The sequence below is a fragment of the Cherax quadricarinatus genome, unplaced genomic scaffold, assembly GCF_038502225.1.
Source record: "Cherax quadricarinatus isolate ZL_2023a unplaced genomic scaffold, ASM3850222v1 Contig3736, whole genome shotgun sequence".
Taxonomy (NCBI): Eukaryota; Metazoa; Arthropoda; class Malacostraca; order Decapoda; family Parastacidae; genus Cherax; species Cherax quadricarinatus.
The window spans coordinates 5,222-19,671 of record NW_027198762.1 but is presented as its reverse complement, the minus strand read 5'-3'; the positions used below and the strand labels follow the sequence as shown (position 1 = coordinate 19,671).

Genomic DNA, 14,450 nt, shown 5'->3' with positions numbered 1-14,450 from the left:
GCCCTCCGTGTGTGAAACGGGAGCTTTAGCCACCAGGCCACCGGGCCATATATATATACATATATATACATATATATATATATACATATATATATATATATATATATATATATATATATATATATATATATATATATATATATATATATATATATATATATATCTCAAAGTACCATTTTTACATATTTTTTTAGCTAACATTTGAGTTCAGTGTAATATATTCTTCACAACTGTAAGTGTATAAGCAAATTAACAGCTCATCTTCAAATAGTTTACTTTAAAACGTCAATATGTTAAAAGTTTACATTCATGAAAAGTAATTAGAAAGGAGAGTTTACATGCTACCAAGATGACTTAACTATTAGGTGGGTGATGTGGGTAGGTAATCAGTCACTTAAAATGACTCAAAGTGCTCGTAGTTAACATTATATATGGAAGACAAACTACGGCTGGTGTCACCACGCTAACTGACTCTGAGAAAACTTCCCCTCATTCCATCTGATGCTACCCTTGCATAGCTATTAATCAGGCACGGAAACGCGTGAAAGTACTTGAGCTGAAGAATTCCATCACTTCCCCACCCCCATGGCTTGTCTTGCATTGTTAAGATCACCTGTCTACGATTGTATTGCATATATATATATATATATATATATATATATATATATATATATATATATATATATATATATATATATATATATATATATATATATATATATATTCTTGAGATCAACTCTAATTTAATACCTTTCCAAAGGCGCGGTATGATCCCGAGAATATAATAATAATAATAATAATAATAATAATAATAATAATAATAATAATAGCCCGGGGTGACAGTTGAGTTAGCCATAGACCGAAGTTTGTGTGTAGTAGGGCTAGGGTGCAGTGTGGCTCTCGTAAGCCAGGTAGCCATACGTTCCTTGGGATCCTGATAAATTAGCCGTAGGCAGGAGCTGGTGTATAGTAGTTCTGGGGTGTAGTGTAGGACTGGGATGTGGTGTGACCTTCATAGGTCACCTGGGCCACGTAGCCGGAGTCACCGTTGACAGTGTAGTTCACCCTCTCCAGACGACCGTCGGGAAGCAGCACATAGTAGGAGCCCTGGGTGTTGGCACCATCACGAGTCTCCTGGTGACCGTAGTCGTTACCAGAGGCGTCGTCCTTTACTTGCCAAGTGAAGTTGTAATGAGCAGGAGCCTGCGGCAATAATAATATTAACATACAATGAGTATCGGAAAAGATCACAGCCTGGCTTAAATGTAACATACTAATGTCATGTTGATACTGGTTACTTGCATGTTTTGATAGGTACAAAAATATAATAGTTATATTTACCTCAGAGATGGGGACACCGTATGTTGGTCCTGGTACTGGGGGTCCGTATGATGGTCTTGGTGTTGGGGGTCTGTATGTTGGTCCAGGTGTTGGGGGTCCGTAAGATGGTCTTGGTGTTGGGGGTCCGTACGTTGGTCCTGGTGTTGGGGGGCCGTATGTTGGTCCTGGTGTTGGGGGGCCGTATGTTTGTCCTGGTGTTGGGTGGCCATGTGAACGGCCACTAGACTGGGGTTGGTAACTTAGGGGAGCGTCCGGGAGGGCCATGGCTCTCGCCACAAGAACAGCGGAGAATACAACCTGTCAATTGTTTATGTTGGTGCAAAAGAAAATATGAACATTTGCTTAACATGTTGTAATTAATAAATACGGCAGCGGTGCAAACAATCAGAAGCTACTAGAGCCGATAACCCTTGATGCTAGTCAAGGGCTCTTGAACTTAATAATTGAAGCTACTCTCCTCTTCAGATCATATCTGATTATCCTAACTCTCCATATACTGCGTGATCTCTACTGGTTTATCGCTTTTCAATAAATAAGTATAATATTAGTTGAGATAAGATTATACTCATAGCATTGCTAAAGGCTAAACTCATTTTTCATATTTTATATCGAGTCATCACAACACTGAAATAAATAATGGCTCCATTTAATAAACTGCTTAACATAACTGATTGGATAAAGGGAAGTATTTAACCTAACCTCAACTAGAGAGGCTTTCTGTACCTTGATAAACATTCTGAAGAAGGAAGAACTGGACTGATGCTCTGTAGATGAAGTGATCTGTTTTTATACTGGAGGATAGACCATTCCCTCCCCACCCTGGCAATGATGTCGCTGCCAAGGTTGATTGTGTTGTTTGTGTTACGTAAAACTGCCTAAAACTATAAGATAATTATTGTTGTTTACACATAAATGTAAATGAATGTTGGTGCATTCCTCTTATTTGGGTCACCCTAAGTCGGTGGAAGGCAGCTGGATTATATATATATATATATATATATATATATAAGGAATTCGCAAGAGCAGGCGAAATATACACAAACACTGATCTCTGGCTGAAGGGGACTCGAACCTACGAACCTTGGAACAAGGTACGCAGTGCCTTACCATTCCCAACACACTGGACAATACCTTGGTGTCCAGCTTGCACTAGACGTTTTGATTCAAGGCAGCCAGCTTTCAGGGAGAAGGCTTACAGCTTTTATCTCATCCCCTGCATGCATCAGCCTTACTAGAGATTTTAACAATGCAAGGAATTCGCAAGAGCAGGCGAAATATATATATGTCGTGCCGAATATGTAAAACTGGTCTATTAGCAAGAACTCATTCAAAATTAAGTCCTTTCTGAAATTTTCTCTTATACGATTAAAGATATATTTTTTCATTAATGTTAATGTAAAAATTTTTAATTTTGCACAAAAAGAATCTTAGAAAACTTACCTAACCTTCTTATAACAAGAGCAATTTATTTTAGCCTAACCCAACTAAATATATTTTAAATATGTTTACAATAATTTAATACTAAACAAACACAATCAAATATATTTTTTTCGTTAGGTTCAGAATGATTTTGGCGAAATTATTGCATACACAAATTTTCACTTGTCCTATATGGCAAGATGAGCGTTGCTATTTAAGCCAAGATCGCAAGTTCTGCCTATTTGGCAAGACATATATATATATATATATATATATATATATATATATATATATATATATATATATATATATGTCGTGCCGAATATGTAAAACTGGTCAATTAGCAAGAACTCATTTAAAATTAAGTTCTTTCTAAAATTTTCTGTTATACGTTTAAAGATATATTTTTTTCATTAATGTTAATGTAAAAATTTTTAATTTTGCACCAAAAGAGTCTTAGAAAACTTACCTAACCTTATTATAACAAGAACAATTTTTTTTAGCCTAACCCAACTATATATTTTAGATTTGTTTACAGTAATTTAATACTAAACAAACACAGTGAAATATATTTTTTTTCGTTAGGTTCAGAAAGATTTTGGCGAAATTATTGCATACACAAATTTTCGCTTGTACTATATGGCAAGATGAGTGTTGCTAATTAAGCCAAGATTGCAAGTTCTGCCTATTCGGCAAGACATTATATATATATATATATATATATATATATATATATATATATATATATATATATATATATATATATATATATATATATACATATATATATATATATATATATATATATATATATATATATATATATATATATATATATACATATATATATATATATATATATATATATATATATATATCATATATATATTATATATATATATATATGTCGTGCCGAATACGTAAAACTGGTCAATTAGCAAGAACTCGTTTAAAATTAAGTCCTTTCTGAAATTTTCTCTTATACGTTTAAAGATATATTTTTTTCATCAATGTTAATGTAAAAATTTATAATTTTGGACCAAAAGAATCTTAGAAAACTTACCTAACCTTATTATAACAAGTGTAATTTATTTCAGCCTAACCCAACTAAATATATTTTAAATACGTTTACAATAATTTAGTACTAAACAAACACAATCAAATATATTTTTTTCGTTAGGTTCAGAATTATTTTGGCGAAATTATTGCATACACAAATTTTCACTTGTCCTATATGGCAAGATAAGCATTGCTATTTAAGCCAAGATCGCAAGTTCTGCCTATTCGGCACGACATATATATATATATATATATATATATATATATATATATATATATATATATATATATATATATATATATATATATATATATACATATACATATATATATATATATATATATATATATATATATATATATTTATATATATATATATATATATATATATATATATATATATATTATATATATAATATATATGTATATATTATATATATATAATATATATATATATATATATATATATATATATATATATATATATATATATATATATATATATATATATATATATATATATATATATATATATATATATATATATATATACATATATATATATAGATGGAAAATTGCATTTATCTGAATGTAACTAATTATGTACATAACAGTAAATGATAAAGATAATTATTATTTATCAATGTTACATAGACAAGTAGGAATTTGGGACACCTAGGTCGCAAAAAATGTCCCCCTTCGATACCTACCACTGTCATATCCACAAGTTGCTCTGGACCTATTAATTAAATGAAATATACATACACCAGGAATACTAGTAAATATATAAATTTGTGGACTGTATATTAAAATATGATTATATATATAAATTCACATATACATAACAGAAGGAAAATATATCTTAATATCACTCACTAATTTGACTGGATATTAAGTTGTATCATACTCAGAAAAACCTCACTAACTAAATTTATGAAAACACTGGCCAGAATTATACACAAATCTAGAGCTTATCTGAGGTTCATGGAGCTGTCTTGTCCAGTCGTCTGATATCTCAAGTTATGCAGGAATGCACATCCAACAATTTCGCCTCCTATTTGAGAGGTGTCAATCCAATTTTAACCTCTAGAGCACGAAAAATTCTTCCCATTATATTAACGTTGTATCCAATTCAAAACCAAGATGGCGAGTCCCTTCTGAGTCCCCTTCTGCGCAGGCGCAGCTTCCCGTTTTCGATTACATAAATTTTAAATACAGTATGGCCATCTATTTACATTCAATAACTACTGTATTTTTGGAAAATATATACAGTATTTTCCACAATACATACATACATATATATATATATATATATATATATATATATATATATATATATATATATATATATATATATATATATAAAACCACAGCCGTCTCCTATCAAGGTAGTGATGAGCCATGAAGAAAATATTCACTATATTTTCTCGGGAGTGCCATCTATGCCAGACATTGTAATTCGAACTTTCAGGTGATTCTCTGCAAACTCAAACGTCTCTAGGACTAAAGTCCAATTGACAGGTTTCTCCTGAATCCCTTCATAACTTTTATGATTCTCAAACCACAACAGTATGTCAGGTCCCTAGAACCATGTCTGCACTCAACTTGATCTAAAACGCTGACACTCGCTTTCCGGATGCTTAAACATGTATATCTACCCAAGGCTTACTTTTAATTTTCTAACTTACTACATATTCCATACATTTTCAACATCTGCCACATAGCTCCCCAAGCAACTCTACCATATACCTTTTCTAAATCATTAAATTCGACAAAATAGTCATTCTACCTTCAAGCACTGTTCACTTACTTGCTACACTGTCAGCACTTTACACTTCGTACATCCTTCTAACTCCTTTCTAATGTTTTTTCCCGCAATATTACCTACCGTTTTACCCCTAACTCTTTCAATAATAATCTTAATGTAGATCCTGCTTTGTATACTCAACAGACATTATTCAAAATATTCGCTTTAGTTTCCTATTACCTCCCTATTGTCATTTAACTACTCTATTTCATTTTTAAATGGTTAGTCCATTTGTTACGCAGGCTTTCTCAACTTTAATCTGCAAAATATGTAATTTCTTATCCTCAGCAAAATTTACTTTTTCTCTCCATATACGATACCTTAAGAATAACATAAGATTGCAAAGAAATAGTTCATATACTATTTTTTCTTCCTAACCGCCCTCTTTGTCATCATTTCACAACATATTCCTCTTCCCAACCTCACCACCCTCCTATAACCAAAATTTTTTTTATGCTCCCTATTACTGTTTGTCTAAACATAACCCCGTACCTCTTCGACTTCCTCTGCCTTACCTGGACACACTACATTTCCTGCCCACTAATAATTGCCTATCTTCCACGAACTGTCTTCTATAGTTTTTAACTCTAGGTCCCTTCTACTCACTGACACATTTCTCCTAATGCTCTGTCGACCTGTTACCCTTATAGTAGCTGAGAGTAAATGTTCTGACATAACAATCTCTCATGTAAAGACATGTATATCCAGAAGTCTCCCCATCATTTTTTTCCACCACTACAAAGTCTACGAAACTGCTGTCATTGTGCACTACATAATCATTTTTATCTTGTTTTCTTAAAATGAGTATTTCCTATTACTATACCTCTTTCCATTCAAAATTTAATTAAAGGCCCCAATTATCGTTTATTCCTGGCACTTCAAACGTACCTGTTGCGGCTTCTACATTAGTAGCTCACAATAATTATTTTCTCTCTTGGCTCAAAGTTCTCTTAAAATTCTCTTACTGTCTCTCTAAATCTCTCGTCTCTGCAGTATTCTCTCCTCCCGGCTGCATAAATACTAATTTCCCGCATCACAATCTTAAACGAATCCCAATAATTCTTGAATTTAAACAATTATACTCCTCCTTCCATTCCATAACAGAGGTAGATATTTTGTAGACAGATGGGAATAGAATAATAACATTTTCACTCAGCTGTATCTTATATTACTTGGACGACAATTCGTTCCAAAAGAAGCTGAGCTAGCGCTGCCCTCTCCCAGTGCTCTAATATTTTAGTAAAACTAAATTTCTGATCAAAATATGCTCTGAAAAATATTTTATTATTATTATTAAAGATTAGCCGGTATTCTCCCAGCCCGGGCCTTGTCCAAGTGGTGGCCCGGCCTTGGCTCCCTCTTTAGGGAGTGTCTGAGACCTAAGTCTCCCCTGGGAGGAGGTACAAGTACCTCCTCATCTTTGGGACCAACTGTCCCCAGGCCTAGCCACAAGCTAGGCCTCTCTGGTCTGCCATCCCCGCCCCAAGGGGGCAAATGGGAATGACAGTCTTATGAGCTAAAGGCTCGGGCTCAGGCACCTACCCTACCCTAGAAGGGTTAGGCATGGTGTCGATCCTGAAAAATATATTTATCATTTGCCAGGTACTTTGCCACAAGCGTGGGAAAAAGAGGTTAATTATAATTATACTGGATTATTTATGTTCTTACTGAGTTAAATACATGAATTGGAATTTTTAGAACATTTTTCATTTACATAATTATGAACACAAAAACAATTGATCCAGGAAAATTTCTTGTTGGCATAAGTTAGGTAAGGTATATAAAGCTCGATGGTATATTGGAAAACTCGTTCACAAATCATCAGACTGAGGAAGTATTTCACTGTAGGTGACTTACAAGTAAGAAATTAGGGCTGTCCCATGCAACACTGCCACTGAACAATTTACACACAGTGCAGCATAATAATCATTGTGGCGAGTGATTTTTAAAGTGATAACCCAAGTCTTCGTCAGCTTGATGATGTTATTGTAATGCATGTATTTAAGTGCAAATGAATATGTAGCTATGGATTCATTTACTTTAGTTAAAGAATTTTCGCAAAAGGAAATTTTTCACTACATATTATTTCAAAATTTTGTACTAAAAAGCAAATCCCAGTATATATCTTAATTAGGAATCATACATCAATTGCCGTTACATCCTCACAACAACACAACCGTAATCCTTCCCCGAGATCTTATTAAAGCATTCTGAGGACCCAAGAAGTCCTGCCTCCTTCCAGATATAAGTGTAACATTCACTGATTGGTACACCAACCAAGAATCTTCTAGGAAATACCCACCCTTCCTATCGTATATATATATATATATATAATATATATATATATATATATATATATATATATATATATATCTGTTGTTTCCTTGTTAATTTGAATCTTCTGAAGAGGACCTAAGTCAATGGAAATATAAACAACAGTTCTTCTACTTCTCATTTTTGCTTACGATCCCAGGTCGATTAAAGTTAGGAGATTTAATGGTGGTTCACTGATTCTAGTGGTTAATGATATATACATTACACTCTAATCAGACGACAACAATTTGTTGAAAATTATCAAGTTTCCGTATTTTCTGGCATATAAGGGCCATGAGCGTATAAGACATACAAGACGATGTTTCCAAGTAGTTATAATGTAACGTTAGTAAACAACTGCTAAAGTGTAACCCAAAGACTATCCTTGACATTGATCTCGAGCATGTAAGGCGCAGGCTGATTTTCCAAGACATTTTGTGGAAAAAGTGCGCCTTATATGCCGGGAAAAACGGTAAAATTATTTTCAAAACTATAAGTATACGAATAAACTAAAATAAAATATTGAAATTATTTATTTTCGAGTATCCATATATTAATCATTCATATACATAATACAGACAAATGAGTTAGTTTACTATCCATTATGAGTAGGACTAGAGTGTTGTGTGACAGCCGTACGTTCCCTGGGATCACTGATAAATTAGCCGTAGGCAGGAGCTGGTGTATAGTAGTTCTGAGGTGTAGTGTAACCTTCGTAGGCAGGAGCTGGTGTATAGTAGGACTGGGATGTGGTGTGACTTTCGTAGGTCACCTGGGCCACGTAGCCGGAGTCACCATTGACAGTGTAGTTCACCCTCTCCAGACGACCGTCGGGAAGCAGCACATAATAGGAGCCCTGGGTGTTGGCACCATCACGAGTCTCCTGGTGACCGTAGTCGTTGGCAGAGGCGTCGTCCTTTACTTGCCATGTGAAGTTGTAATGAGCAGAAGCCTGCAGTAATGATAACATACATTAGGATGAGGCCTGGTCACACACCGGGCCGCGGGGGCGTTGATCCCGAAACCCTCTCCAGGTATACTCCAGGTGTGTCTGAGAACGGCCACAAACTGGTGCCTGTGTAATGCCTTATAATGCTACGTTGGTTTTGTTACTTATTTGCATAAAGGATGATCACAAGTACGTGTTGGCAACATTGTCCACTATGAGAAGTTGTAATGAGAAAGAGCCTGCAGTAATAATAACAATATGCAAAAAATAATAACATTGAGTATCTCACTAGATAGGTCACAGCCTAGCTTACGTATTACGTAAAATACTACTTTGGTAATCATCACTTCTTTTGAATGTAGTTACAGAGGCGTGTAGTTAATACTCACCTCAGAAGTGGGAACGCCGTATATGGGGGCGGGTGTTGGTGGTCGATAAGTTGGTCCTGGTGTTGGGGGACCGTATGCTGGTCCTGGTGTTGGGGGACCGTATGCTGGTCCTGGTGTTGGGGGACCGTATGCTGGTCCTGGTGTTGGGGGACCGTATGCTGGTCCTGGTGTTGGAGGACCGTATGCTGGTCCTGGTGTTGGAGCTTCATGGGAAGGACCATTAAATGTCGGTTGGTAATTCAGAGGAGCATCGGGGCGGCCCAAGGCTCCCACCACAAGAATAGTGAACAACTCAACCTGTTAATAATTTACTACTGTAATACATTATTAAATAATTTCTTTACAAATACTGTTTGATAATAAATACATCATGATTACAACCAGTAGGCAGGATATTGTCAATATAGTTAAAGCTGATAAGACACTGGGAGTGATTACGAAAATAGTTTAAAAATATTCTCCACTGAATAAACTGGTTGTGACTACTCTGGATAATAAGCTGATGTATTTAGCTTAAGCAACTTCTACTATGGAAGGATAACGTACACTGAGAGACATTCTTGAGGAGGAAGAAGAGTTGGACTGATGATCTGTGGATGAAGCCATCTGTTTATATACTGGAGGATACACCCCCCTCCCCACCCCACAAACGTGATGACGTCACGGCCTCCCTAGTGAAGAAGACCTGGCCAAGGTTGACTCTTGTTTGTCTTACGTTAAATTGCCTTAAAGTATAAGAATTGCTGCACCTTTCTACAGTAGTCTACGGAATGTCGGTTGCATGAGGGTCATTTAGGGTGTATATAAGCTGTTTTACAGCAACAATTCTTTAATGCCTTTCTATATTATATATGTCGTGCCGAATAGGTAAAACTGGTCAATTAGCAAGAATTCATTTAAAATTAAGTCCTTTCTAAAAATCTTCTCTTATACTTTTAAAGATATATTTTTTTTCATTTATATTAATGAAAAAAATAATAATTTTGTTCCAAAAGTACCTTAGGAAACTTAACCTTATTATAACAAGCGCAGTTTAATTTAGCCTAATCCAACTAAATATATTTCAGATATAAGTTTACAATAATTTAATAATAAACATATGGAAATATATATTTTTCGTTATGATGAGAATGATTTTTGCGAAATTATTGCGTGCACAAATTTTCGCTTGCCTTATATGGCAAGATGAGTGTTGCTGTTTAAGCCAAAATCGCAAGTTTTATCTATATGGTACAACATTATATATATATATATATATATATATATATATATATATATATATATATATATATATATATATATATATATATATATATATATATATATATCATGTGTGTACATAAATGCTAAATTTTTTTCCTTTACCACTCTCCTTACGTCATTCCACCAATCATTCATCATCTTTACTTCACTCTCCCTCCTATAACCACAATCATTCTATTATTGCTTTCTTCTTCTACATTAGTCACTCCTACTTTAGCATTTAGGTCACCCAAAACAATTATTCTCATACGTGATTCAAACCTCTAAAAATTATATTAATGCCTCGAAAATGTTTTGCCTTTTTCCTCCTCACTATTTTTAATCCCAGCTGCATAAACACTTGTCGTAACCCATTTCTCCCATCCCATGCTTATGCTCATCAAAATAATTCTTGAATTAAAATCCTTGTAACTCTTTCCATTTCATAACTGCAGGAGATATTTTTTACACATCATGATTTGTATTCTAATATTAGTTGGGAGAAAAATTACTCCATATACAAACGCTGAGAACTCTCCTCTCCCCCCCCCCCTCCCTTGTAATAAAAATTTAAGTCTGATATATTTACGAGTTTAAAATATATTTATTTTTTACCCTATTTATAGATAATTTAAATATTCTCGATTACCAGTTTTTAGTAATTTACGTATAAGATTAATTTTCTGAGAGTATTACATTTAACATTATGTGAAATCTAAGTGTCCTGTTCAGGCCCAGGAAACACTTCCAACGTCTGTGGGTAAACAAAAACTGTATGAATTTGTACACATATAAGTAATCTCTTTATGTGGGCTCGATTGTTATATAAGCTGCAGGATACAATCCCTTCGTTCATGTGTAGACATTACGTTTTACCTGAGTTAAGCTGCAGTTTATCAAATATAAAATTGCTAAACCTCATAAGGAAAACGTTTGTTACCCCTTCGTACTTTTCTCGATGTTTAGGTCTTTAATTACCGTGTAATTTCTTCCTTATCACAGTGGTTTAGTTGAAGTTAATTGATATTAGAAATAGTGAAGAACAGGTTAGGTTAGTTACAACTGTGGTAACCGAGGTAAAATGAAAGATAAGATTATGCGAATTCATTTATTTACTGAGAAGTTGAAGTGTAATTTTTAACACTTTTTATTTACATATTTTAAACACAATTGGAAGTAGTTGTCAGCATAAGCTACTTAGGATATATAACCTTCGACTGGAAAATTCATTTCTAGATCAACAACCTGAGGAAGCACACCCATGTTTTTAAGTAAAGTGCAAATGACTAATTAGTAATGTTCTTTCCAACATTACAATAACATTATTCTCGTTTCAAGTGACTGTGTCATGCAATATTCTCTGAAAGGAAATTATGAAATGGGGCCCTGGATCATGCTTTAACTTACAGTTGCCGTTCTCTGAATTCTGAGGCAGATTAATTGGTCCCAATTCACTTTTCTCAAAGTTATATCAGCTAATGATATAACTTAGGATACGTTAACAATGATAAACTTTTCTTTCATCATACTTTGACTAAGTCTTCAACTGCCTTTAAATGAATTCTTAATTATACATTTTTCACTCTCACTTTAAGATAACATCATACTCATTCTCAGTTCTGTTACTATAACCTTAAATTCCGGTCTTTGACAACTTGATGATGTGATTGTTTTACAATATCTTACTATGAACCTTATGTGACCCTGTAATACCTGTCTTCCAAGCTAATATTTGATCAATTATCTTTAATCTGATATAAAATCATTTATATAATTTATACTGTAAGAGCGGAGTCGACAATTTTTTCTATAATGCCAGTTATGTCATCCGTGATTGCCCCTTTCAGTCACAAACTTTCCAATTCTATTGATTTTTTGTTTGTACGTGTGACTACAATTGAATATACAGTTAAGACCTCGTTACTTTTTCTAAAGAAATTTTACGAAAAGAAATTTTCAACAAGACAATTTCAACATTTGTACTCAAAAAGTACATCCCATGACAGCTAAATTAGGCATCAATAGCTTGGACACCCTCACAACAACACGTCCGTAATCCTTTGAGATTCTATTTAAATATTCTAAGGACCCAAAAAGTCCTGCCTCCTTCCAGGTGTGTACAGTAAATGCTAATTGATACAAAATCCAAGAATCTTAAAGGAAATGCCCATTCCTCCTATCCTAATGAATATTTATTCTTCCTTTCTTAATCTTTGTATGCTAAAGAGGACCAGTGTAGATAAAAATAGAGCCAACAGTTCTTTTGTTTTCTTTATTTTTTTCCTAACGACCGTAGTTAGCAGATTCGACGTTGGTTCAATGATGTCTGATGATTCATCACTATTGGCACTCCACCTTAACCTGCTAGTCTTTCCTTTTTTAGTATTTCGTAATTATTTACTGTCTACTGCAATCAGTTGACAATGATCCAGTTAAATTAGACTATTTTCACAACTCTCAGTACAAAATAAACAAAAAAGAAAATTGTGAACTTATTTATTTTCAAATATCCATCTATTTATTTTCCATAATACGAACAAACGTAATTTCATATGCTGTTGAGGGTGAGTAAAAGGACTAGTGTTGTGTGACAGCCGTACGTTCCTTGGGATCACTGTTGAATTAGCCATAGGCAGGAGTTGGAGAATAGTAGTTCAGGGGTGTGGTGTGACTTTCGTAGCCAGGAGCTGATGTATAGTAAGGTTGGGATGTGGTGTGACCTTCGTAGGTCACCTGGGCCACGTAGCCGGAGTCACCATTGACAGTATACTTCACCCTCTCCAGACGACCGTCAGGAAGCAACACATAGTAGGAACCCTGAGTATCAGCACCATCACGGGTTTCCTGGTGACCGTAGTCGTTGCCAGAGGCGTCGTCCTTCACTTGCCAGGTGAAGTTGTACCGAGCAGGAGCCTGAAGTAATAATGATAATGATAATAACATTGGGTATTTCACTAGAGAGGCCACAGTCTAGCTCATGTGTAACATAAAATGTTACGTTTGAAATTGTCACTTGATTGCTCTGAAAGTAGCTGTAGAGACATGTAGGTTATATTCACCTCAGAAGTAGGAACACCGTATATGGGAGCAGGTGTTGGTGGTCGGTAAGTTGGTCCTGGTGTTGGGGGACCGTATGCTGGTCCTGGTGTTGGGGGACCGTATGCTGGTCCTGGTGTTGGGGGACCGTATGCTGGTCCTGGTGTTGGGGGACCGTATGCTGGTCCTGGTGTTGGGGGACCGTATGCTGGTCCTGGTGTTGGAGCTCCGTGGGAGCGGCCATTAAATGTCGGTTGGTAATTCAGAGGAGCATCGGGGCGGGCGAAGGCTCCCACCACAAGAATAGTGAACCACACAACCTGTTAATTTATGTTATGTAACACATTTATAAGTACATGATTGCAAACAGATGAAAGGAAGCTGTCAATATTGTTTAAGTTGATAATTCATCTTTTATCAAATATCTAGAAAGTAATTAAATTCTTAAAAGCTTTATAGGGAGTGATCACTAAAATCGATTATACATAATCTCCGTATAATAAACTGGCAGTTGTGACTACTAGATAAGTTGATGTATTTAGCTTAAGAACCTTCTACTATGGAAGGGTAACGTACACTGAGAGACATTCTTAAGGAGGAAGACGAGTTGAACTGATGATCTGTGGACGAAGCCATCTGTTTTTATACTGGAGGATACAACCCCCTCCCCACCCCACAAACGTGATGACGTTGCGTTCTCCCTTGTGAAGAAGACCCTGGCTAAGGTTGACTGTCTTACGTAAAATTGCCTTAAAGAACAATGTAATTGTTGCATTTTCTGCAAGTTTGTTGGATGATTAATTTGGTTTAGAACTTACCAAATGTTGATTACATGAGGGTTATTATGGCCGTCATTATGAACAGTTCTACAGCAATTAACAATACTTTAATAACT

General features: G+C 34.9%; 2 protein-coding genes across 4 annotated transcripts; both read right to left on the bottom strand.

The window, feature by feature from the left end:
• Positions 1-808: 808 nt before the first annotated feature.
• LOC128701417 (pro-resilin-like) lies at positions 809-9,846 on the bottom strand. 3 transcript variants are annotated; one of them, XM_070081704.1, is made up of 3 exons: positions 9,824-9,846; positions 9,278-9,574; positions 809-1,203 (listed from the first exon to the last, which is right to left on the bottom strand). In XM_070081704.1, the coding sequence occupies exons 1-3, from the start codon at positions 9,833-9,835 to the stop codon at positions 943-945; spliced, it is 570 nt and encodes a 189-aa protein (XP_069937805.1). In that variant the 5' UTR covers positions 9,836-9,846; the 3' UTR covers positions 809-942. The 3 variants fall into 3 exon arrangements, with proteins under 3 accessions (XP_069937805.1, XP_069937803.1, XP_069937802.1); XM_070081702.1 differs by lacking the exons at positions 9,278-9,574; positions 9,824-9,846 and adding exons at positions 1,342-1,638; positions 2,065-2,152 and having other exon boundaries at positions 811-1,203; XM_070081701.1 differs by lacking the exon at positions 809-1,203 and adding an exon at positions 7,987-8,891.
• Positions 9,847-12,994: 3,148 nt separating this feature from the next.
• Positions 12,995-14,158, bottom strand: LOC128701282 (pro-resilin-like). The gene is made up of 3 exons (XM_053794935.2): positions 14,132-14,158; positions 13,579-13,875; positions 12,995-13,432 (listed from the first exon to the last, which is right to left on the bottom strand). The coding sequence occupies exons 1-3, from the start codon at positions 14,141-14,143 to the stop codon at positions 13,142-13,144; spliced, it is 600 nt and encodes a 199-aa protein (XP_053650910.2). The 5' UTR covers positions 14,144-14,158; the 3' UTR covers positions 12,995-13,141.
• Between the last annotated feature and the right edge of the window lie 292 nt (positions 14,159-14,450).